Below are 25,557 nucleotides of genomic sequence, written 5' to 3'. Positions count from 1 at the left end.
CCAGTAGAGGGCAGGGCCATCCCGAGCCAACTGTGCCCATTGTGGTTAGTGGTTCTCAGACCTCACTGCACCTGGGCCCACATCTGGGCCCTCTAAGCCCAGATTCTGATATCACTGAGGTAGGAGTAAGACATTGACAGTGTTTAAAAGTTCCCCTATGGTTTCTAATGTGCAGTCAGAGTTGAGAATCTCCAGTGGGAGCCTCCCTCCCAGAATTCTGCACTGCACCTCCTCCATCTCAGGGGCTAGGTTCTGCGGGCCCTGCAGTTGGATGTGGCACCAGCTGTTTCTAGCCATCACCTGACATTTGCAGGGGGTGTACCCTGCAGGTAGGCACAGGCCTTCCATTACTCAGTTGGTGCTGACAGCTTTATAGCCCACTTGTTCTGGGTCCCCTCTTTCCTCTGTCAGAGACAGTTCCAAGCAGTCCAGGGACAGGCTGGCCTGAGCCTGGGTGCAAAGAAGACATATCTGGGTTGACGATGGACAAGGCTGCAAGTTCAAGAAGAGAAATACCAATCTGCTTTGGGGAGGGATAGGCCTCATAATACCCTAATCTAGGAGGGGTGCACAGCACTATAAAGGCACAGAAGCAGACACAGGTGTGGAATTTGAAGGCACCAATGTGGTTCAGGGCTACTTGAGCTCTGTCCACTTTCTTTTCCCCTTTGTCAAGTGCTGTAAGTGTTCCAGAGGACTGTGAAGCCTTGCCTGTGTCCGAGCTTTGAGGGGGAGCCTCATATCTTCCAGGAGGAGCTGAGGACTCCTAGCTCAGGCTGCGATACTTCCCTCCCTTCTGACTTGAGATGCCCCCTCCAGAAAGAAAGCCGTGGGCAGTGGGCAGTGCCCAGCACCCCCCATCACACTCCTCCCAAACCCTCCATGGTACCTTTGCAGGATGAAGAAGGAAGATGACTCTCTGACCATCTTCGGTGTGGCAGAGCGGGACCAGGGCAGTTACACATGCATCGCCAGCACCGAGCTGGACCAGGACCTGGCCAAGGCCTACCTCACCGTGCTAGGTAACTGTCGCTGCTCACCCTGGCACTGACCGCCCCCACCCTGTCTTCCCGGCAGCCAGAGCAGCAGTAGCTCTGGACACTTCCAAGGGCAATGCCTGTGGTCAGCGGGCCAGCCAGGTGTGGTGATCTCTTGCCTTTTGATCTCAGGGTTAGGAAGCTACCACTTTCAGAGTAAGCTGGTCTGCACAGCTTACTGCCTAAGTAGAATCGCTAATCTCAGCTGAAGGGTGCCTGAGTGATACAGAGAAAGTGGAAGGAGTTGCTTATTGTGTTCATTTTTACCTTTCTTACAGCTAACTCTAAACCACTAAGACGATTAAAACAATCCATCATTAAAACAAGACTGAGTTTTGTGTTTGTGCTTCCAATGACCTCCGCCAGTCTTCCTCCCCTTCCCACCCTGTTCCTGGGTTTTGGTGGCATTTCACAGTGTGCTATGCCCTGAACAAGATGATGCTGTCTCTTCCTGGACACACTGGACTATAATCACTAAACTACTGAAAACCGAGGGGAAGGGGGCCTCTCCCTTCCAGTGAGGCAGATCCCTGCTGTCCCCTTGTCACCTCTGTCCTCATGCTGGGCACCTGCTGCCATTAGCACTGGTGCAGTAGAAAGGCACAGCTGCTGGAAATAGTGTGCCCGGTCGTATTGGAATGTTCAATCCCCAGCCGTGGAGGAAATACAAGATGGCCTCTGTAAGGGTGGGGGGTTCTCCATGGAGGGGAGAATGAGCCTGTGTGTGGAATACCTCAGCCCTGGGGCAGCTGTTCCAGCCTCGGCTACCTATTGGCATCCTTCTGCAATGCCTTTAACCCTGGATAACCTGCTAACCTGGTTAACCCATCTTACCTTTGCAGCTGATCAGGTCACTCCAACTAACCGTTTGGCCGCCCTGCCCAAAGGTAATTCACACTAATCATGGGCCCTCGCCAGCACCCTCTGTAGACACCAAGGGGTGGAGTCTAGGGGGAGGAAGCCCTTTGGGGAAGGATCACAGTGTGAAGGCTCCTAATGGCACCCCCCTTCCCCACCACGTTTGGCCTCTTTTCAGGTGTGTGTGTGTTCATCTCCCTGAGCCCACAGCACTACCCTCCTCTGGGCTTGAGGTCCTTGCCCGTTTCACCCGTCCTTTACCCCCAGACATGTGCACCACTGCCTGGGGGCGGCCTGTTCTCCCTAGAAGTGTTTAAGGGCCAGTCAGGGAGCCCACTCCCTTTGGATTAACTGTAGGGCTGTCATTCTGCGGTCTCCCACATCTGCTAGGATCTATCTTTCACAATCTGTACGTACATGGGCACACACACTCATAAATGGGATGCAGGACTCGCCTTCTGAATCCCTCCAATACCCAGCTGGACTCAGGGGGGCAAGATGAAGGGAAAATCTTGCCTCCCTCCAGCAGTCAGTGGCCGCGTGCCTTCTTCCTGGGACAGGATGGCATTTACACCCACTAAAGCAATCCCAGTGAGATTAGCACCCCAAAGAGGTGCTGCCCCTATCACTCTTTAGAAGTCTTCAGGGGTTTCCTCTGTCCTCCTGTCTGTCACTGAAACTTCGAGACCAAGTCTCCATCTCCTCTCTGGCCTAGTCCTCTTTCTTTGTTACCACTCCCAGCACCTACATGCCTTGCTCAGCACCCCAAATGCCTTTCCTGGGCTCCCGTCCCTTCAAAGCCTTGGCACACACAGTAGAGAATAATTATCATGAGAAAATGGGACAGAATCTCACACGTCCTCATCACCTTTCTAAATGTTGTGAGCACAGGTCCGATGAGAAGGCAGCAGAGCTAGGATGGCCATGCTCCTGGTTCTCTGGAGGGCTGGAATTTGGGGGTTCCTTTTTGTTCTTCCTCAGCCCCCTGAGGGAAGGGGATGAGGGTGGCCTTGTGCTCACCTCACAGGGCAGGCTGGGGTTAGATCGTGCTGGTAGTAAAGACCTAAGCTGCACAGGGACCTGTCCAGGGTAAGGGCCAGCACGAGGCCAAACCAGCTCTAACTCAGGAGCCCTGCGTGGTGTCTTCTCCCTCTGCTGCCAGGACGGCCAGACAGGCCCCGGGACCTAGAGCTCACCGACCTGGCTGAAAGGAGTGTACGGCTGACCTGGATCCCAGGGGATGATAACAACAGCCCCATCACAGGTCAGCACAGGGCCCCTGAGCTCCAAAACCAGAAAAGACGGTAACCCTGAATAGTAACAATCTTGAACCAAAGGCCTTCCTTGGTTTCTGGTCCCACTTCCGCATCACTTGATGTGTGTCCAGGGCTATTCTCAGGATGCACAGAGGTCTTGGTTTCCCTTCCTGTGTCTTAGGAAGAATTCTGCCTGTGCCTTTGTCTACGTGAGGGAGGTTGATAGACCCCATGAGGAAGTGCTTTTAAAGAAGAATGCTGCTAACTCAGCTCCTAAAACAGATCTGTCTTCCCTGCCCACTCAGACTATGTCGTCCAGTTTGAAGAGGACCAGTTCCAACCAGGTGTCTGGCATGACCATTCCAAGTTCCCAGGAAGTGTCAACTCAGCCGTCCTCCGGCTGTCACCATATGTCAACTACCAGTTCCGGGTCATTGCTATCAATGAGGTTGGGAGTAGCCACCCCAGCCTCCCATCTGAGCGCTACCGAACCAGTGGAGCACGTGAGTACTTGAGGGCTGTCAGAGGAAGCTCTGGAACCAGGCACCTGAACTCAAACTGAATTCCCCCAGTTCCCAGCCACATGAATGCAGACAAGTTAATTAACTTTGCCAAACCTCAGCCTCTTGATTGCAAAGCAGAGAATAGTAATGACGCCTACATTATGGCACTGTCATAAAAAATTGAAAATGCATGTCCATTAGTTATCATGATGCCTAGCATATAGCAAGTACACAACAAATGTTAACTGCCATTTTAATTAGTACTAATATTATTAATAATTCTTGATTATTTGCTTTAAAGGAAAGAGCTATCACAAAGATATGCAGCAGAAATATATAATCTGATGTTACATTAGATTTCTTTTCCTGGACGGCGCCTGTAGCTCAGTGGGTAGGGCGCTGGCCACATATACCCAGGGCAGCAGGTTCAAACCCAGCCCGGGCCTGCTAAACAATAATAACAACTGCAACAAAAAAATAGCTGGGCATTGTGGTGGGTGCCTTTAGTCCCAGCTACTTGGGAGGCTGAGACAAGAGAATAGCTTAAGCCAAAGAGTTTGAGGTTGCTGTGAGTTGTGACTCCATAGCACTCCACTGAGGGTGACATAGTGAGACTCTGTCTCAAAAAATAAAAATGAAAATGATTTCTTTTCCTAATATACTTGGGTAATGTTTAGATTTCTGAAATCATACCAGCCCATAGAGGGTGGAGATGCTCCCCAGAATGTTAAATGCTAGGGATAAACCTGTCTGATATGAAACATGTTTAGTGGCTGATCTACGAAGGGGATGATCCACATTGAGTTGGCTTACTGACCACCCCCAGTGTGGAAAGCCTCTGGTAAGGGATTAAAATTCAAAAAAATGAGTTCTGCTCTGGGAGTTTATGGCTTAGCTAGAAAGAGACATCACACACATGAGAAAAAGGCAGTGTGAGTTCAGTCACACATGGGACGTAGTATGCATATAGAAACTGAGAAAAAGGGCAGAGAAGGGACCCATCAGGTAGGAGGAGAGAGATTGCTCACCGTGCCCTCACGAGGCATAAGTTGGACTTAAACTTTGTGTCTGTTTGGGTTTCAGCCCCTGAGTCCAATCCTAGTGACGTGAAGGGAGAGGGGACCAGAAAGAACAACATGGAGATCACATGGACGGTAAGAGGCCATGACTCTGGCCCTCCAGGGATCTGCTCGCCAGGCAGTGTGCACCCAGGAGCCTTCCCTTTATGCCACAGACTCCCCAAAGCCACAGTGTGCTTCAGACTGGCTGGCTGGTCGTGGTGGACATTCCTCTATACAAAACCAAGCTCCTCTCTGCCATGGGCATCCAGAAACCAAACAGGACAAATGTCTAAGTGCATGATTTCAGAAAAGAGAGAGGAGCAGAGGTGACCCAGTTCCAAGGACTGCCAGCCAGGCAGAATACATGGAGAATGCAGCAAAATCAAATGGACTTTTGCTGAAGAAGGAGGGATTCAGGTTAGACTTTAGGAAAGGTCTAGGGTCAGGGGTCCTCAAACCACGGCCCGCGGGCCACATGAGGCGGTGTGATTGTATTTGTTCCTGTTTTGTTTTTTTACTTCAAAATAAGGTATGTGCAGTGTGCATAGGAATTTGTTCACAGTTGTGTTTTTTTTTTTAACTATAGTCCAGCCCTCCAACGGTCTGAGGGACAGTGAACTGGCCCCCGTTTGAGGACCCCTGCAACATACCAGTCTGTGATGTGTTCTGAGGTCCTTTCACTGGGGAGTGTTGGGGATGGAGGAAAGACAAGCCCCTAAGACAGATCCAGTGCAGACCTTTCTTTATTTCAGGGAATGGACTCAGTGACTCTAAAGACTCCCTCCAGATGGGATTGTAAGATTCCATCTTCATCTTGGCTCAATGACCAGATTTTCTAAACCAAAATTGGGGTATGTCTCCAAATGACAGTGTTTTTTTCCAAACCACTTCCAAATCCGAGAGAGGCAAATGCAGCCAATAAAGTACTAACATTTCTGGGCCGCTGCCCCCAAGGAATGGCAACGAGGAGATAGCAATGAGTGAAATCACAACCACCCCTGTCTCTCTGAGGGCCTGGTCTCACCACATAGCCTTGCCCAAACAGAGCAGCAGCAACTGGGCTGAGCCCAGATTCAAGGCAGCCTGTCCATGGCTTTACATGGCAGCTCCCAAAGAACTGATTCCAGGGCGAGGACCTTGGAAGATAACAAACAGAAATGGACGCACCTTTAAAGAACTGTGATTTGTGGAAAGGACAGATACACAGAATCAGTAGAACTAAAGTCAGTTCTAGGGGCTGGGCGCAGTGGCTCACACCTGTAATCCTAACACTCTGGGAGGCCAAGGCAGGTGGATTGCCTGAGCTCACAGGTTTGAGACCAGCCTGAGTCAGAGCAAGACCTGGTCTCTAAAAAACAAAATAGCTGGGCGTTGTGGCAGGCACCGATAGTCCCAGCTGCTTGAGAGGCTGAGACAAGAGAATTGCTTGAGTCCAAGAGTTTAAGGTTGCCATGAGCTACAATGCCAGGGCACTGTACCAAGGGCGACAAGGTGAGACTCTGCCTTGAGAAAAAAAAAAAGTTAGCTCTGGAATTTGAGTTCATTGGCAGGAGGAGTGCTATGGTTAACCAAAACTCATCCCATCTGACTTTGGAAATTACACCATTGTCCTTTTATTTTATTGTTGCTTGTGTCATAGGAAGGAGTTCTGTTCCGTTTGTTTGTTTTGTGATGCAGAATCTCACTCTTTTGCCTTGGGTAAGTGCTGGGGCATCATAGCTCAGAGCAACCTCACACTCTTGGACTCAAAAGATCCCCTTGCCTCAGCCTCCCAAGTAGCTGAGACTACAGGTGCCTGCCACAATGCCTGGCTGCTAGTTTTTCTATTTTTAGTAAAGATGAGGTCTTGCTTTTGCTGAGGCTGGTCTTGAGCTCAAGCGATCCACCCTCCTCAGCCTCCCAGAGTGCTAGGATTATAGGCATGAGCCACTGCACCAGGCCCGAAAGTGGTTCTGTTCTGTTTATTTTCTGTTGAAAATAAAGTTTTCACTCCCTTTGCACCTACGAATGTGGTGGCTCTTGGAGCCACAGTAACTAGGTCTTGGGTGAAGTCTTCATCACTGAAAGTGCTTGCTGCTGGGTTCACGGGACTCTGGGCTTTGAGGGACTCATGGGGGAAGAGGATGTGTTCTTCCCTACCCTGCGAGGGGCTGGCTGGTGTTAGGCAGACCTGGAAGGGGGTGCCTGGCACAGAGAGGGCAAGCTGTGGGCCCTCACTCCTCACCTGTGGCCTCTGCAACCCCCACCCCCACCCCCGTTTCTCTCTCTGCCAGCCCATGAATGCCACCTCTGCCTTTGGCCCCAACCTGCGCTACATTGTCAAGTGGCGGCGGAGAGAGACTCGCGAAGCCTGGAACAATGCCACAGTGTGGGGCTCTCGCTACCTGGTGGGGCAGACCCCTGTCTACGTGCCCTATGAGATCCGGGTCCAGGCCGAAAATGACTTTGGGAAGGGCCCGGAGCCAGACACTGTCATTGGTTACTCTGGAGAAGATTGTGAGTAACCTCCCTGTCCCCCATCCAGGCCCCTCATGGCTGGGCCCCACAGGCCAGGAACCTTGGGGTGGGACAAGCAGTTCCTAGGAAAGAGAAGTCCTTAGAGTGATTTGGAGCAGACAGACACCTGATGACGTCAGGAGTGGAAATATTATCATTTATGCAGTGGTTCGAATTACTGAATGTCATCCCCTGGTCAAGTATACTCATTTTACAGATGTGAAAACTGAGGCCCTAAAAGGGAAATCCATGGCAGTATAACATAATAAAAGTAAATTCAGGGGCGGCGCCTGTGGCTCAGTGAGCAGGGCGCTGGCCCCATATACCGAGGTGGTGGGTTCAAACCCAGCCCCGGCCAAACTGCAGCAAAAAAATAGCCGGGTGTTGTGGCGGGTGCCTGTAGTCCCAGCTACGCGGGAGGCTGAGGCAGGAGAATCGCCTAAGCCCAGGAGTTGGAGGTTGCTGTGAGTTGTGTGACGCCATGGCACTCTACTGAGGGCAATAAAGTGAAACTCTGTCTCTACAAAAAAAATAAATAAATAAGTAAATTCAGGTGGGGAAACAGAGCCCTGGCCTTCAGAGCCCCAGGCTACCTTACTGCAAGGTCATGCTAGTGCAAGAAAGACCTCAGGATGACCCATCCAAAAGAGCTATAATTACAACTCCACAGGAAGGAGGGCAGGCCACGCTCCTCCCCCAGGCTCCCAGGGGAAGCCCTGAGGGATGTAGCAGGTCTCCAGAACACCAGACCAGCTACTGCCAGTATTCCTGCTGCTGCCCCCAGCCCTTAGAATTGGGCATAAAGAGAGAAGGTCTTTGGAGGCTGGCACTAGGAAAGCAGCAGGATCCTGGGCATGTATGTGGATGTATGCATGTGGCTTCCCAGATGGTGATGGCCTCTCTGTCCCCGGCACATGAATCCACAGGCTGCTGAGCCAAGCAGGAGGGTCAGTGGAGTCCCCTCCTGGTTGAAGGCAATCAGGTCTGGGTTTGTTCTGAGGAGTGATCATGTAGGAGAATAGAGTGAGCAGAGGAAGGGCGGAGGGACAATGTTGGAAGGAATGGACTCTCATGGACAGTGCTGGGGCCACCATGTTCACAATGGTAAGATGGGAGGAGAGAGGGCTCGGCCCTGGGCCCCACATTCCTGGGGGATGATGGATTAGACTCCTGGGGGAGATGGCAGAGGGGTCTGTCCCACTCCTCACCTCCATTGTAGTGGACACTTGCAAACAGGAGGCCAGTGGGGACCACTGGATGGTAAGTGTGAAAGAGCAGCATATGGTCGTGGGCTTCAAGGACCCTTCTCTCAGTTTCCATTGTGTGTACCTGTCCTTGCTGACTGTGCCCTGATGGAGTCAGGGCAGCGCAGCTCTGAATGAGAGTGAAGAAAAGTGGGGCAGGGATAAGTTATGGGGAGCAAGTGGCCTGCCTTTTCCAGGTAGCAACAGGGTCAAAATACCTTCCTGAACTCTTGAGAGGGTCTTCAATCTGTGGGTAATGTTTCTTGCCAGGTGTTGGCAAGAAATAGAGGCACTCTCAAAAGGAACTATTTGTGATGTGTGACTGGGATTAGAGGGAAAATAACAAGGGGTGTGACCCACTTGAGGGCCAGCAGCAGCAGGAAGCCATCACTCCACTTCAGCCTGATGGAGCAGGGGGTGGAGGAGTCACCACAGCCTACAAGGACCACCTGCAGGAGCCTTGGTCTTGGCCTTGGGTAGAAGAGTGTAAAAAGGTGCCAACCTATAGCCTAGCCAAGAGGAAGCCAGGGGAAGCAATACCCACCCTCCCTCTCCTCCTGTGCCTCCTATTGGCCAAACCTCTCTGGAAGCCTGAGAAGAAGGGAGCCCAGTTGATGAGGTTCAAAGAGGGAAGCATCCCAGGACTTGGAGCAGGCCAGGGAAGGGTAGAGAATAGAATGAAAGGGCAGATGGAAACTACCCAGCATAGGAGAGTAGTAGGTAACTGTCCTTCAAACATGTAGGCAGAGTCCCTCCCACCTAGACTACCACCTTTTGTCCTGAGCCTTCCCGACTTTTTCAAGTACAGCATGATGGAGGAGACAGCCCCTACTCTCGTGGAGTCTTTAGTGCAATGCAAGTCTAGGCCAGCAGAGAATAAGATAGAAGGGCCCTGAGAGTCCAGGGAACAGCCTGCCCACGTAACCAGCTCTCTGTACCAACTCCTTGCAGATCCCAGGGCTGCACCCACTGAAGTTAAAATCCGAGTTATGAACAGCACAGCCATCAGTCTTCAGTGGAACCGCGTCTACCCCGACACGGTCCAGGGCCAGCTCAGAGAGTATCGAGTGAGGAAGCCAGCTCCCAGCTCCCAACTCCACCTAACCACCCAGCTCACTAACCAGGGCAAGGGGGTAGCCGATGTAGGGCATAAGGTATTTGGAAGGATCCTGGTGATATATATTGGATCCAAAATTGATTCAAGAAGATGATGTCTAGGGTTAGCTGTTCAAAAATATACCCAGGAGCACAATATATAAATAAATCCAAATGCATCCTACAACATACATGCTGAGACTTTCTGCTCAGCAAAAAAAAAAAAAAAGATCACATGAAGGTGGTGGTTTGGGTTGGTTGCATGGCCTGTGGTGTTTGTAATGCACACAGGAGCACACCTGCATCTTCAGAAGCAGTGTTGAGGCACTGCTGGTCTACACCCTGCCCCTCACCCAGTGGCCCCTTCTGGGCTTCTTGCCTTACCCAGTCTGGTTTCATAAAGCCATAACCAATAGGCAAGGCCACTGAAAGGGTGCAGACATCCTCCCTATTGTCACAGCCAACTCTGGGTTACCCAGAATATGAATTTTCGAGGTTCTTGGCTTCTCCTGGTCCTCCCTGCCTGTGAGCAGTTTCTGCTCAACCATCTCTAATCTTTGAAAGAGTGAGCTGAGATGGGAAGAGGGGAGAAAAAACTCAGGGTCTCCAAGGCTCTCTCATTCATGAGTAGCTTTAGAAGTTGGCTGGCAAGTGGGGGAGGCTGTAACTGTGACTAAAGCAGGTGGTGTGACCACAGAGGTCATCAAGAGTTGAGTGATAGACAGTTGGGGGCAGAACAAAAGAAGCCAGTCTTTTATTGGGAAGCAGATGTGGCAAGCAGGGGAAGGTGAAATGATGCATGCACTTGAATGAGCTCTTGCCCCACAGTGGACTTGCGCCCTTAACCTGCCTGCTAGGAGATTTTTCTAGCTAAAGCTTCCACTGGGTCTCCCTCTAAGTCTGGACTCCCCCTTACCTTGCCAGGGCAGCCTGGATGACACTGGTGTGGCTGCCTGACCCGTGGCTTCTTCCCCACCACTAATTAGACCTCATGTGGCAAGCTCACTGCCCTGTCCCCTGTAACACACCACCTTCCCTAGCCGTTGTGTCCTATCCAAGCTCTGCCACCATGCAGCCCGGCATCCCACTGACTTGGACGTGTGACCCTCTCTTGGACATGTGTCTATCTCATCCCTAAATGTCTTCAAACAATGTGAAAAAAACCATTTTACTTCCGAGGATTAAATCAACCCTTTCTCATATTCAGACTTCTGGGGGTAACCCACTACTTTTCAATGCCTACCTACCGCCAATCTAAACCGTACTAATCTAACTCGAGTGATATGGTCTTTGAGCAAAGAGCGGCGCTTTCCATGCCTGGACCTTGGCTCATATTTATGGTTCTGGCACAGACTCTCTGAGCACCCTGCTACCCACCTTGGAAATAAGTCTCATGATGGAGCAGCTCAGATGTAAGTTTGGCCGACTCGCCCGTCCCCCAAAGAAGTGGCATGGATCAGAGATGATTGGAACCAAACGCCCTATTTCTTGTTTGCCATAAATTCATATTCACTAGCAACTAATGAGTGGGAACTGTGAGGCTGCTCCCCCGCCCTGTGTGGGACCAATGAGGTCATTTGGGACTTGGAGCCTGTAGCAGACAAAGGAAAGACCAGTCACTACCAGCACCACTAACAACTAACCCGGCTCTGCCTGCCTGCCCCTCACCACCTGCTCTGTCCCGAAGGCCTACTACTGGAGGGAGAGCAGCTTGCTGAAGAACCTGTGGGTGTCTCAGAAGAGACAGCAAGCCAGCTTCTCTGGTGACCGCCTGCGTGGTGTGGTATCCCGCCTCTTCCCCTATAGTAACTACAAGCTGGAGATGGTTGTGGTCAATGGGAGAGGTGATGGGCCTCGCAGTGAAACCAAGGAGTTCACCACCCCGGAAGGAGGTAGGTCTGGCCCACAGCTCTTCAGGGTGGGGCAGGACGAGGGTGGCACACACCCGAGGGCCTGGAGCAGCTGCAGCACAGCTCGGCATGGATGGCCCAGGTGATCTCTTCGAGGCCTCAAGGAGCTGATGCTCTGCACACTGAGCACCTCCCACCATCCACACAGAGCACCATTGCCAAGGTGACCTGCCCTGACGGGAGATTGTGTCTCAAGAGAAGACCTGTGGCCTGTAGTCACAGCTACTCAGGAGGCTGAGGCAAGAGAATCGCCTAAGCCCAAGAGCTGGAGGTTGCTGTGAGCTGTAACGCCACAGCACTCTACCAAGGGTGACAAAGTGAGACTCTGTCTCTAAAAAAAAAAAAGAGAGAGAGAGAAGACCTGTGTAGTCTGCTGACATAATCCAGACAAGTTGTGCAGACTGACCCCCGAGGGCACTGCAGGAGCCTGGGTTGCCCCACCACATCCTAAAGCAGAAGGCAGCACGTCCAGCCTGACCACTGGAGTCATCTGATTTGTTTACTAGCACCTAAGACCTTCATAGTTCTCTCCCACGTTACCAAGAAGCTTTCATTGCGATGGTCAGCTTGTGTGTGTGGTGGCTCTGCAGAGGGTGCCCGGATGGAGCCCCTTCCTTCTGCACAGGTGTATGGTTTGACCCAGTCCTGGGGTACAGACCCCTGCAGAGTTACCAGTTCACCTCTTTGTTTTTGCCAGTCTTCTTGTATCTGCTTTGCATTTGCTTTGCCCTCTTCTGTTCTCCTCCTTCCCTTCTTAACTGTTATTTTCCCCATTTTTCTTCTTCCTCCTTTCTCCTCTCCTTTGTTCTTCCCTCTTGTTTTCTTTATTCCTGTCTTTCCCTCCTCCTCAGTTTCATTTTCCTCATCAGCCTCTCCCCATCGCTCCTGCCCTCCCACCCTCTCCAGGTGTTCCATCTGGGGTTTCTTTCTTCCTGCCCCTGAACCCCGCATTCTCAGCTCAGAAGCCTGGGCCTGCTGCCTGGACCCAGTGGTGAGAATCCTTGTCAGAGGATTGGGAGCTGCAGCCTCTGTACAAACAGCCATAAATGCTTCCCTGCATAGGAATGGCTCTGCCCAATTTGGAGGTCTCTTTGCAGGATCAGAACCTAACGTGTGCTGAGCCCAGGGTAGTTGCTAACAGAAAACTTGATATACTTCTTCCCCATTTAAACAGTAGACTCTGAGCCATTCTTGTCCTCAGACCTGGGGGAAACAACATCGTGAATGGGGCAATGAGCTCTGGCCGCCTCACGGTTCTCCCGGGTCCTGATGTGGCAGCATCCAGCATAGGGGTTGCCCGGAGGTCAATGCCTTCATACTTGTGCTTTGTTTTTGTGTTTTCCTCATCCTCCCCACTCCATTCCTCTCCCCCTCATCTCCCCTGCTCTCTCCTCCTTCCCCAAGTACCCAGTGCCCCCAGGCGTTTCCGAGTCCGGCAGCCCAACCTGGAGACGATCAACCTAGAATGGGACCATCCGGAACACCCCAATGGGATCCTGACTGCATATACTCTCAGATACGTTCCCTGTACGTTCTGCCCTTCTCTTTCTCTTAGGTAATCTGAGAATAGGAAACCCCATTCTCACCACTTTTCCTAAGGAGTCAAGTTAGAAAGACTATGGGGTACAGAGCACATTGGAGAGGGGTGGAGGGGCTGAGGAAGGTCCCCACTAGATGGGGGAGACAGATGACGTCCAATCCCGCTCCTCTTACACAGCTCTGCCTGCAGGGAGCTTCTAGTCTGATGGGTGAGATGAAGGCAACTCTGGTCTAAGGAGGGAAACGACCATGGCCTATAGTCTAACAGTCTCCAATACCTACAAGTCTAAGAGAGATAGTTTCTCACCCAGTAGAGCTTCCATCCTATGGGGTAAACTGTATATTCACAGGAGTCTCTAGACTATTGGGAGACACCTTAACAAGATGCCATTTGTGACAAGGCAGCTGTATGCAAAGCTGCCAAGTAACTGGAGCAACTCAAATCAGAAAGAAGACTGGGTTGGGAAGACCTTGCCAGAGCTCATTGTCACCATTCAGTGACAGGAGTCCCGCTCTATTCAAAAAAGCGTTAAGCCTCTAAAGTACGTGATGTACCTTATTAGGGAGCTCAAAGGGCCGGGTGTGGTGGTGTTAACTATTTTAATAGCCAACCGTGTGCTTGTGTGCTGTTGTGAATCAATCCCATGACCTGACCCTTTGAGCTCTACTAAATAGGCCTTTCACAGAGAAGGTGTTAACAATCCAAAGCCCTAGTGGTGTTGCCCTAGTTCTGTTTGAGAGCAGAAAGGAGCTCAAGAGTTTTGTTGTTGAAAGGGCTTGGGAAATACAAACCAAATCTTTTAGCATCAGCCACATAATTTTGAAATGAGCTAGAGACAAGATTAAGTGAGGAAATATTATCGCTGGGAAATAATTAAAGAGCTGAGGGAGTTCTTGCCAGAGTTCTGCCTTTGAACCAAGGCTCTCAGATCGCTGTGCAGGTGCCACCGTTTCCCTTTCCAACAAAGCCAGGAAGGTGCACTCCTTCCAGCCGCAGATTATATAACTCGTCACAGTAAATGTTGCCAAAGTTTAATCCCACTTAACTATCTTTCCCCAGTTAATGGAACCAAAGTAGGAAAGCAGATAGTGGAAAACTTCTCTCCCAATCAGACCAAGTTCACAGTGCAGAGAGCAGATCCCGTGTCACGCTACCGCTTCACCCTCAGCGCCAAAACACAGGTGGGCCCTGGGGAAGCAGTCACGGAGGAGTCACCAGCTCTCCCTAATGAAGGTAGGTACCTGGCGGCAGCCCCTGGGGTCAAAGGCCCAGCTGATTCAGATACCTAGAGAACCACCCCAAGAGCTGTACCTGGCCTCCCAGGATGGAGAGGAAATGAGGCTGCAAATCCTCAAGCCCTCCATGGGAGAGAGCCCATCTTAGGTGCTGAGAGGTAGGTACAGGCATTGCATCTAGAAAATTCAGATCTCCTTAGGCTGCTGCCACTAGACCTGGGTCCCCATTTGGTCTTTCTTTACTCAGCAACTTAACATCTATCATCTTTCCTTCTTGTGGAGGAATAAGGACGAGAGCATGAGTTGAGAGATGAGTGAAAGCATCTGGAAGTAGATATGTTCATGAACTCCCGAGAATAGTGAAAAGGTTCACCTACCGAGGGACGCAGGAATGTGATTGAGGGTGCCCCATGAGAGCTCTGGGGATAGCCTTCTTTCCCAAAGGTATGTGTTTTCAAGGAGGTAGGGGAGCTGCCATGATTTTAAAGCTGTTTGCTGAGATCATGAGTAGAGCAGAGAATGTGGTCCCTCCTTGAAGCCTGAATTGAGTGAGTTGTCAAGCTGTGGAGAGGAGGGGGAAGTAGCCATGTGCCAAGCCAGCCTCACATAGAGCAAACGAGTTCACTTCTGGGTCTTAGGTCCTGGCATCCTTCAGCTGCATCTGATGGAGGGTTCCACTAGAGGGGGCTCCAGGCTCACCATGCACCTGCTGGCTTCAGTGGGAGTGTGAGGTTCAGGAACGTCTCAGGGACGTGAGATTACAAAAGCTTCAATACCGGCAGACTACCTGGGAAAATTGTGGGGCCCCTCGGTCCTTTTGGAGGTGCAATGGTCTTTTCAGCCATTTCCTGGGCACCCACAACATGAGGTGCCAGACCCTGCAGAAAATAAGGGACCCAAAGGTAATAAGCTCACACCATCCAGAAGGGGAGCCATTGGTAAGAATATCTAACGGTGCCTAAGTGAGGGAGGACTCCACAGAGAGGTGGTATGAGCAGAGTTACCATGTCTAGTGCTTTCCCCAGACACCTCGATACCATGGCTGGCCCTGGCCCAGATGGGTTTTCCTGCACACCACCACCACCACCCCAACGCAAGAAAGCATCAGTGCTTCCTTCACCAGGGCTACCAGGCCCCGTTACCTCTGCCCCTCACCCTGGGCTCCCAACAGAGCTTCAGCAGCAGCCCCACATCCCTCTCTGCCAGCAGGCCAGCCCTGAGGCAGGGAAAAGGGGGCCACGTAGAAGCTGAAGAAAGGCTGGCAGTCCCCTCTGCATCCCTCTGTGGTCTCATACACCAGGAGTCGCACAACATGCTCCCCTCCTGGTGGTCCCTCCCAATGCCCTGGGCCCTCAGGAAGTTATTAGGGCTGGGGGACTTGGGTAAGTGACTAATGTATGCCTGTTACCAGAGGCCAGGCCAGGATGTGGTGCTCTTTCTTGATTACTGAATTCTGTAAGGAAATGTATTATAAAGAAACCTCTTCTCCCTCCCCACCTCTACCCCAATAGAGAACATCAGAAGAACAAAGCCCCATTGTCCAACCCCAGTGACCACCACAGAGAAAGTTCTGTAGCCCCAGGGAATAAGAAGACAAAGAGAGTCTTTCTTTTTAGGGATCCAAAGAAAATTCAGGAATTCCATTTAGGGCTCAGTCCATACTTGGGTTTCTAATTCCATAATGTCCAACTGGTGGGAAAGAATTGGGACAGCAGAATGCCAGGACACAGGCTTCTGAGCTCTAATCCTTCAAACTGCCTGGGCCTTCCAAGGGTGAGATGGTGCAGCATAGTTCAGCTGAACAAGTTCCTCCTCTGCTAGCCACACCAACGCTGCGTAGCACCTTCCCCCAAAGACACAGACTGGGGTTGGTATCCTTTAATACCCTCAACTCCTGGCATCACCCAACCTGCTTAGTGGTCATGCCAACCCAGCCAAGGCAGAGCGCATGCTCTGGAAAGAGCTGGGAACATAGTGTTCTGGGAAAATTGTCCTTGCTGCCACCTCTTGGACAACTAGTCTTTGAATCAAGGTAGACACAGTACTTATTAAAAAGGTCTCCAAGACTCAAGTAGAAAGTCTTCTGCAGAAACATGCCTGAACCGCCAAGCGCCAGCTGGCATCCTTGGGGCTAAAGCTGGCACCTGGCCACACCGTCTGTTTCAGGTTTAGGCCAGAAGCCCCTCTGCTTGCTTGTCCTGTGGTTTCACTTGTGCTCTGTTTTCTCTTCCCTCTCTCATCCATTCTTCCCCTCTGTGGCCATCTTGGGCGCTGTGTTCTGAAGCGACTCCAACCGCAGGTATCGTACCAGCAGCGGAGGTAACGGGCATGGCATGGGGCAAGGCAGGTGGAGCCCGGCCCAGCCAGGGTGGAGAGGAGGCAGAGGTTGGGCCGAAAGCGTGCTCCAGACTCGCTCTTTCAGTGGTCAGGAAGCCAGACTGTCAAGGAGGATGTGTGTGGAGGATGGGACCAGTGGAGACCAAGCGTGTTCTCCGCCCCTTTGCGTCCCTGCCTCCTGCTGAGAAGGATGATGGCTTAGAAAGGGTCCCCCACACACAGCCTCCTGACCTGCTCTCTGAAGCTGCAGTTTTTTCTGAATAGATGAATAGATTACTTTCCGCGAACCACCTGAGCCCTTGCCTAGGCTCACCATCTCAGCCTGCAGAGAGGGTGTCCACAGCCTTTGGGCCGCCAGCTGTGGCCCTAGAAGGCATGCTGCAGCAGGAGCAGGGACAGCCGCCACCACTGAGAGCGGGAGCACGCCGTGCATGTGCCATGCATGTTGCATGGGGGGCCCGGCACGGGCTATGCCGCTACCGTGGGGTCTGCTCAGTGAGAACGAGTGAGCATATCCTGGGACAGGGCCAGCTGCTCCAGGACCTGGAGTCTCAGTAGGCACTGTGGGCTGGTTGTGACCACACACCTCAAAAATCCAGCTCCTTAAAGTCTTTAGCATTAAGAACAGCCTCCATTCACAGGGCCTGGGAAGTAGCTACATGAGCAGGAATAAAAAGCCGGGCAGGTAGGTCCTGGCCTAGGAGATGACCTGCTAACCATGATCCTCCTCTCCAGTCCTCGCGGTCCACCCCCAAACTGGAGAACCTAGGCAGGGGGCCCCAGGGTTCTTTTCCTAGACTTCTGAGCCTCAATTACATTAAGTAGGAAAGTTCTCACTGGCAGAACAAAGGTCGTGGGCAAGGGCTGGGGACTGGGAACCAGGCGAGGCAACTGAGGGCTGGCTTAGGAAGATAACGCCACCTTGCGCAATTTAGTTTCCTCCCCACCTTCACTCCTCTGTCCCATTTCGTCCTAGGTTGATTCTATTTCTGTTGCACACCCTGCTTCCTTCAGTTTGCGTTATGTTTTGCCAGGCATATCTGTGGGGGGGAGCTGCCATTGTCCTGCCCTTCCCCAGTCCTTTCCACCACTCCCTGATATCTCAGCCCCGTCAGACCCAGTGCCTTCCCCATAGGGTCTGAACACTCCCTCTAAGGTGAAGGGGATCAAGGAGAGAGCTGTCCTTGCCACACTGGAGGTATCTCTGACTTCCTGTTTCAAGTTTACATAAGAACCTCTACTGTGACTATTATAACAGGTGCTTGGGGCAGGCTAAGGGGAGATGCAGGGGTGCATCAGCTAACAGCTCGCTAGTAAAGCCGCTCCCCCTCTACCTTCCCCATTCTGGTGCTCTGGGACCTGGGTGGGGTTGGTTGCAGAGTCTGCCTTGTTTAGTGGACATCTGTGCTAGCCTCTACTGCCCCTCTTGTGAGTGGGTAGGAGGTGTCATTTCAAACGCCCCACATCCTATTTAGAAAAGATCCAGGGCGGCGCCTGTGGCTCAGTCGGTAGGGCGCCGGCCCCATATACCGAGGGTGGCGGGTTCAAACCCGGCCCCAGCTGAACTGCAACCAAAAAATAGCCGGGTGTTGTGGCGGGCACCTGTAGTCCCAGCTACTCGGGAGGCTGAGGCAGGAGAATCGCTTAAGCCCAGGAGTTAGTTGGAGGTTGCTGTGAGCTGTGTGAGGCCACGGCACTCTACCGAGGGCTATAAAGTGAGACTCTGTCTCTACAAAAAAAAAAAAAAAGAAAAGATCCAAACTCTTCATATTATGCAGAATGAGCTCAGGGTCTCCGTCCATCAACCAAATGTGTTTCCTAGGCTCCAGCTGCCACGTGACATGGTGGTGGAGGCAGATTGCACTTTTTTGAAATGAGGTGTGCTGATAACATCAGCTGCTCTCAGCTTTAAATGCATACAAGCCTTCTGCACAACATGCAGGTGCCAAGCAATGCGCTTAGCCTCCACGTTTTCAACATAGGCCTGGGGTCTAGCCTACCGCTTTCTTCTTCTTGTCCTCTCCACACCTGGACACTTTCCCCCCGAATGGATCTGTTTATATATCACCCAGTGAAGATAATCCCTGTCATCCACCTGTATCTGCAATATCTTAGGATTGCTGCCCATCTGTCTGACAATCTGTGATTTGGCCAGGGTAGGCCACAGGGCATGTGGACATTTTGGACTGAACCTCCCACCTTGGAATATCTGGGAACTGCTGTCCTCATCTTTGCCTCAGCTTAGATCTGCAAATGTCTGGTGGGCTTCTGATAAGGGTCCAGCTCCTTGGGGACAGAGAGATGAATGAGACAAGTCATCTCTCCTTAATGTTCTCCATCTTCTGCATAGTGCTCTCTGAGACTGGTGGAAAACCTTTGGCCATGGCTGGAGTGCCTTTAGCGTGCACCCTCCTGGTAGGGCCTGCTGCTTCCAGCTCCAGCCCACCTGGGACCTCCCTTAGGTAACAGAGGGTCTCCGTCCCCTCCAGTTGCCAGGCTGGTGATCTCCACCAGGCACTGCCCCGGGGTGTTCCTGTTGTGGCTAGAGATGATATCCTAGCCTAGGAATGTGTCTGCCTAGCCTGTGGTCACTCTGTAAATTCCACTTCTGGGCTTTATAGCCCTTCTGTCCTCTCCCCTAACTCAAAATAATCTGAATTTCCTTTGACCCAAGCAGTGGATAGTTTTCTGCATGGAAAACTTGTCCTTTCTCCCCACCTTTACTAGCCCTCTGACAACTCATTCTCCTGACTCTTCTATACCTTCCTCTCTTGGAGCCTTTTTTTCTTTCTTCTGCCCTCCCTGTCTCACGGGTGGCCCTGTCTAGCCTGGGGATAATAGACACAGCTAATGAGTGGGTCAGAGACAGCATTGGTTGGCTAGCAGTGACTTTAGTCAGCCTAGGTCACACCCTCCATGGTCACTTCCATGGCAGGTGCCCTGTCGGGGGCCTCCTGGAAAGTACTTCCTTCCCTCTCTCTTCTCTTGCTTCCTGTTACTAACCCTGAGCCAGAGAGAAAGCAGATAGGTAGCCGTCATTCGAGAGAAATGCTTCCCTTCTGCTGCATTTGACACAAGTGACCACGAGAGGGAAGGGACAACACAGGGTGGAAGCATCCTCAGAGCCATTTCTAACCTCTGACCAGCAAGGTGGGTGAGGAAAACGCCACCACCTTGCCTCTTTAGGGGCTACTCACTGGAGTGCCCTGGGAAGATATGGGCATGGTCGTGGCCCTGTGGGAATGTATGGAGGTACGAGTTGTGTGTTTCTGAACATACGAGGCCACAAAGAATTAGGGTTACATTGACTCCATTTGTTAGATAAGATTCCCTCTAATAATTATGTCCTGCCTCCAGGAGGTATGCCATACACCATGACCCTCCCTTCCCCTCTATAAGGGAGTATTTCTTTCTTTCTTTTTTTTTTTTTGAGACAGTCTCAAGCTGTTGCCTGGGGTAGAGTGCCTTGGCATCACAGCTCACAGCAACCTCCAACTCTTGGGCTTAAGCGATTCTCTTGCCTCAGCTTCCCAAGTAGCTGGGACTATAGGCACCCACCACAACGCCCAGCTTTTTTTTTTTTTTTTTTTTGGTTGTAGTTGTCGTTGTTTGGTGGGCCCCGGGCTGGATTCGAACCCGCCATCTCTGGTGTATGTGGCTAGCACCCTAGCCACTTGGCTATGGGTACTGAGCCCTAAAAGGGAATATTTCTAATGAAACCTTTTAAGTAGTCATGGAAAAGGAGACCCCTGTGAACATTTCTCTTGCCAGAAATTGCTGGGAAATGTACTGTTGAAAAGGAACTAAATGGGAGCCGTCCTGGCCAGATGGACAGAATAATTTCTCCAGGTTCCTCCCCGCAGCACAGAACAGCATGGCCCTGGCAGCTGTAGGGATCAGGCCTGGGAGAGAACTGACCTTTGCCTCCTGGGTCTCAGGCTTTTCTGTGTGTGTATATAAGTGAATTTCTTCATGCTGAGCATTTATAGCACTGAGCTCACATGCCTGGGGCCACCTGGGACTGAATGCATCCCTGAATAAAGAATATGAGCAGAGAGATTTGTTCCCACTCCTCACCCCTTCCATGGCTTCCCTATGTCTGTAAGTTGACTAGGGTTTAGGGAATATAGCTTTGTCAGCTTTGAACTTGCCCAGAAGTCTCCAGAATGTATGGGGCAGAGTCAGCTGCCCAGTGTGACTTTTGTGGTTAGCACCCTTGGGGCCCAGTCACACCTCTGATCTTCCAAAGAGGAAAGTGGCTGGGACCCCAAGACCATTCCTTCCTTCTCTGCTGGGGTTGGGGAGGATTGTAATGTTGGAGACCCAGGGGAATAAAAGGGCTTTTGTTTTTCAGGCTCTAGTTGAGAAGGCTTAGATCACTTCATCCTCCTCTGAGAAAAGCTCTCTAGCAGGTCTCTCTCTGACCTCCCTTCCTGCCATAGCCCCCTTCTGTGCTGGGGTGGGCTGGGAGGCACTGGGCAGGAAAGATGATTTTCTTGAACTTCTGGAGATTTGAGGCAAGGTGGGATTCCTTGGTAGTTAGTTGCCTGCTTATGTCATAAGGTCCTGCCTACCACAAAATGGACCATGGTCAGATCACCAGAGATGGAGTGCAAGGAGATGAGGTAGCTCTGTCTCTGATTTCCTTCATCTTTGTCACACTCTTAGCATAGCAAATATTGGAACTGCAGAGTAAGGATATTGTTAGCTTCCATGACTCTTCTAAAGAAGGAAAGAGGGCCTATGAAAAAGTTGTCATGTATATAGACTTTGCCCTCTGGGGCTGACTGATGTCAGAAGTAACTTTGGATGGAAGATGGGGAACATGAGAGGGTTTGCCCAGAACCCACTGAACCACTCTCTGCCCCAGATGAAGATGCATGCAGAAAAGAAGTCCAGTATGTGCCTCACTGTCAAACTAAGACTTCTGGGTCCACCGTGGTCTGGGAAGACGGAGTTGCCGAGCCCAGGCCACACTGTGACTCCATTAATGCCCCTTTCCCATGCTCTGATAGGAAGAGAAAGGCCTTGGGGTGCCAGGACCCCGCATTTCCTAGAGAGGCAGTTACTAAAAGTCAGGGTGGGTTGTGGTAATTGTAGGCAGGGCCACCACTGGGCAGAGAAGAGTGGAGAGAGGAAGGAAAGGAGGAGAGGGTGAATGAACAGGAAGGTCCGAGACTGGGGGAAGTCACGCGCAGGCAGAGTGGGGATTGTCCCCTCTCTGTGGTTGGGTCTGGGTGGCTGTTCAGGCTCAAGCAGGTGTAACAGGGTAATTTTGGAGTGAATGGTTGGGTATGGAAGGCTGTCCTGTGCCCCTATAGGACAGGGCCCAGCTGCCTGCCCACCTGGGAGCTGGGGCTCCAGGGCTGGACCCAACTGGTGTCTGGGTGGCATTTGGCCTGGGACTCTGTGCCATCCCTGGGGTCTGAGCAATCAGCACGTGTCCCCTCCCATCCTCATCCTCAACCTTGGCTGGGTGCATGCTGGGTGCTTTAAACCACACGGACCATGAGAAGAAAATGAAACACACACAGGGCTTCATTCTCTTCCTTTCCCATGGTTGTGTTTTCTGTCGCTGTGGTGCGTCTGACCCAGAATGTTCTGCTTGGGGAGTCTTCTGACGACTAAGCTACATCTCCTCACCCGGCTGCCTGCCTTGCACGCGGGGGCCGTTTGTCCAGGCAGGGCACAGCCAAACCAACCAGACTGGGCTGTTTTACATTTCCCTCAGCTCCGCCCACCTTGCCCCCGACTACCACGGGCACGACGGGCGCTGTGAGCAGCACTGATGCTGCTGCCATTGCTGCCACCACCGAAGCCACAACAGTCCCTATCATCCCAACTGTCGCACCTACCACCATCGCTACCACCACCACCACCGTCGCCACAACTACTACAAGCACTGCCGCCACCACCACCGCCACCACCACCACCACCACGGAGAGTCCTCCCATCACCACCTCTGGGACTAAGATACACGAATCCGGTACTGCGCACTGCCCGGCTGCCCGCCCCTCCCAGCCCACCTGCCCGGTGGTCTCCGCAGACGAACCCACAGGCTTCCCCAGAGAGAAGATGGGGTCTGGGTGGTGATTACCAGCATCTCACTTCCTTTCTCCTTTGGAGATTCACACGTGGCTGGACTCTTAGTCCCCTAGCCTGGAGATTCAGAGCCCGACCTGCCACACTCGCTTCTTGGGTGGCCCTGCACCACTCTGCACCATCCTGGTCCCAGATCCCTATTCTCTAACAGAGGGCCAAGCTCCTGGGGTGAGACCCTGAGGTCCCGGATGTCATGCTACACATCAGTCAGACGGTCTGTCTTTCAGCTAGCTCAGGGCTGAGCACTCTGAAAATCAGAGTGTGAGGAAGGAAAGCGCTTGGCACCACACAGGTGGGATGGGAGGTTCTTGCTCTAGCCATGTTTGTGTCCAGCCTTGCAGAATAGAGGCTGAATAGCAGGGGGTGGCTGTCCATGCCAGGCAGCTCTGTCCCCAGGACCCTTGCTCCTTCTTTGCCCCTTTTCCCCCAAGGAACACTTACAGAATTTTTATAAAGGCAGAACTTTGAGGAAACAGTACTTCCCAGGAGCTCCTTAAGGCCTAAAGGTGCTCTCCCCCCTCACTTTCCCCATTCCCCTATAGACAGGCGTAGAGGGAAACTGCAGCCTGCTCGAGGCTTCTGGTAAAAATCAATGGGGTGGTCTCCACAGACAAACCCACAGGCTTGCTAAGCCAGGAGAATGTGCTGTTGCTACAGCCAGGAAGTCTGTTCTTCCAGCACGAGGAGACCCCTGGAGAATTCACTGACACTTCTAAACACTGAGCATCAGTCTTTGGTTACTACAGAGGGGAAGGTCTCTAACTTCCTGAGCCCACATGCCAGCTGTCAGTTCAGCATGAGGCAACCAGGAACTTTCCTCCAGTAGTTGATAGACCCCATCCACCACTACCTCTTGGGAAAGTCCCTTCACCTTTAGAAGCCTCAATGTCTCCCTCCCTGCCCCACCTTTCTCAGCCACCTGAATGAGAATGAAGGCTTCCTATACATAGGAGGATTTTTTTTAACTCAGTGTCATGGAGTTAAGTGGCTATGAGGGGAGACATGTAATTCATAGCTGATACAAATGCTCCTCAGACCCCTGAAAACACCACCTTGCTTTACAGGTGCAATCTAGAATTTAAACAACATGCACTTTAGGAAGGAGTTGATTGTGGAGAAATCTGCTAGGCTATTAGAAGTTGCCACCAGTGGTTTGGTGATTGGTGTTCTTTGGGGCCACAGTGAGGTATTTTATTCATTAAAGTGGGGTTTTGTGTCCTATAAGTGTTTTGAGTTCACAGAAAAGATGCATAAAAATTAAGAAAGGCAGTGGATCTTGCCCCCTAGCAAAGAGTTGCTTGTCTTCTAGAAAGAACGATCTTGCTGCCATGTAGAACCAGCCCCCTGGACTCCTCATACCCCAAGTTCACACTGTGTCTGAGGCATCATGGAGGGCCTGGCAATGGCCTTGGCCTTATCGAGACCTTGGGGACATTCCTCAAACACACTCTCTTAATGCCTTTTAAATGATTTTTAAAATGAATTTTCATCTTTATTGTTCCTTACATCTTAGGAGGAAAAAAAAAGTTTTATAAGTTCACTTTTCTCAGAGTGAAATAGGCCCTTTTATTCTTAACTTGTCTTTTTCTGATTTCAAGGGGTATTCCCCTAGTTCTTACAATCTGGGAGTCAGTGGAACAATCCACGCTTCTCCTCAAGGACGCTTTGTGTGTTGCCAGGTGTTAATAGCTCACATTCTTGGTCCTTTATGAACTTTTCAGCTCTTTTGGGTCATCATCTTGATCTCTCTATGGCAGTGCTGTCCTCCAGTTCCCACCTCTAAAATCATTTTGGTTTCCCATTGCTTGACCTTTGCTAGAAGCACCTCTCAAGCTTCATTTCCTTTAAGACAGCCAGATTTGGGTCAGTATCATATTGGCAGCCAACCTGTTTAAACACAAATTCTCAGGCTAATTTCAGGGCTCAGGGCTAAGGGGGAAGAAACTGAAGTCTCCAAATCATGACTAACCATAATTCATTCCCACTGACAAGAGTCATGAAATTCCAAGGAACTGGGAGTTGAGGTGGCCTAAAGCAGCCAGCACAATTGAAGCATCTGGCAGATAAGTAAAGAAGCCTACCTTCTGCCCTCCCCACGGTGCCATCAGCAGAACCACTCTCTTGGCCCCTCACCTAACATGAATCATATTCACCTGGGGCAACCGGCACCTGACAAGGCTATACCAGAGAAGGCATTTCTTTGAAGTGAAAATCAGGAGATCTTTTATCACTTCCCAGCCCTGCAGACTCAGACACATTTCAAATAGATAATGAATAAATGCATCACCAATATTCTCTATTCATTTATTTTTGACAAGTGAGTTGGTGACAGTACCCCCTTGCATGCTAATAAAATATACAGGAGCCACACTTGTAAAGTCTTTGAAATACAAGGCTTCGTGCTAGTATTCCACTATTAAATCTTTGCTGGAAAATGGGGTAATCAGACTGCTGGGACTCTTGAAAAATGATTATGTTTGAAGATTAGTGGCATTCTCCTGTACGTGAGCTATGGTTTCAGACAGGGCCAGGGCTTTGATAAAGTAGCTCCCAGCTCATGGGGACCAGATAATTAATGTCTCCTGTGTTGCGTGGCTATCAAGCCTCAAAGACTCCGTGGTGTTGAGAAGCCAACAGAATAGGATTCCCCTGGAACTTGGACCATGGAGAGCTGGTTGTCAAGAAGAGGTTATCATCTCTTGCTTCTGCCTAGCCCAGGCAGAGAGGGAAAGGAATTGTTCGCACTGTCTTTACTTGGGATCCAGAGGTTCTGGGCCCCAAGTCACCTTAGACAGTGTGAGGCTGTTTTACGCATTGTCTAGGCTGTCACCAGGAACAACCCCAGGGGCTCTATAGGCCAGAATCACCTGTCTGGATTTCCAG

General features: G+C 51.3%; 1 protein-coding gene across 25 annotated transcripts in view; it reads left to right on the top strand.

Moving 5' to 3' along the window:
• NFASC (neurofascin) overlaps positions 1-25,557 on the top strand; it is a 184,099-nt gene that overhangs the window by 134,925 nt on the left and 23,617 nt on the right. For 9 of the 25 annotated variants that reach the window (XR_008383085.1, XM_053605694.1, XM_053605691.1 and 6 more), the window contains 12 exons: positions 898-1,022; positions 1,880-1,924; positions 3,058-3,159; positions 3,457-3,654; positions 4,738-4,808; positions 6,989-7,211; positions 9,407-9,522; positions 11,238-11,442; positions 12,865-12,987; positions 14,060-14,233; positions 16,520-16,534; positions 22,304-22,558. Coding sequence is in view for 23 of the 25 variants with exons in the window: in XM_053605694.1 (XP_053461669.1) it covers positions 898-1,022; positions 1,880-1,924; positions 3,058-3,159; positions 3,457-3,654; positions 4,738-4,808; positions 6,989-7,211; positions 9,407-9,522; positions 11,238-11,442; positions 12,865-12,987; positions 14,060-14,233; positions 16,520-16,534; positions 22,304-22,558 (1,652 nt within the window). In the remaining 2 variants the exon portion in view is untranslated. Of the gene's footprint in view, positions 1-897; positions 1,364-1,879; positions 1,925-3,057; positions 3,160-3,456; positions 3,655-4,737; positions 4,809-6,988; positions 7,212-9,406; positions 9,523-11,237; positions 11,443-12,864; positions 12,988-14,059; positions 14,234-16,519; positions 16,535-22,303; positions 22,559-25,557 lie in introns of those variants that run through there. The other 16 variants (XR_008383086.1, XM_053605705.1, XM_053605703.1 and 13 more) reach the window with 9 other exon arrangements.

This window comes from Nycticebus coucang, chromosome 10 (genome assembly GCF_027406575.1).
Source record: "Nycticebus coucang isolate mNycCou1 chromosome 10, mNycCou1.pri, whole genome shotgun sequence".
Classification (NCBI taxonomy): Eukaryota; Metazoa; Chordata; class Mammalia; order Primates; family Lorisidae; genus Nycticebus; species Nycticebus coucang.
Note: the sequence above shows the minus strand (reverse complement) of the source record. Positions and strands in the feature narration are given on the sequence as shown.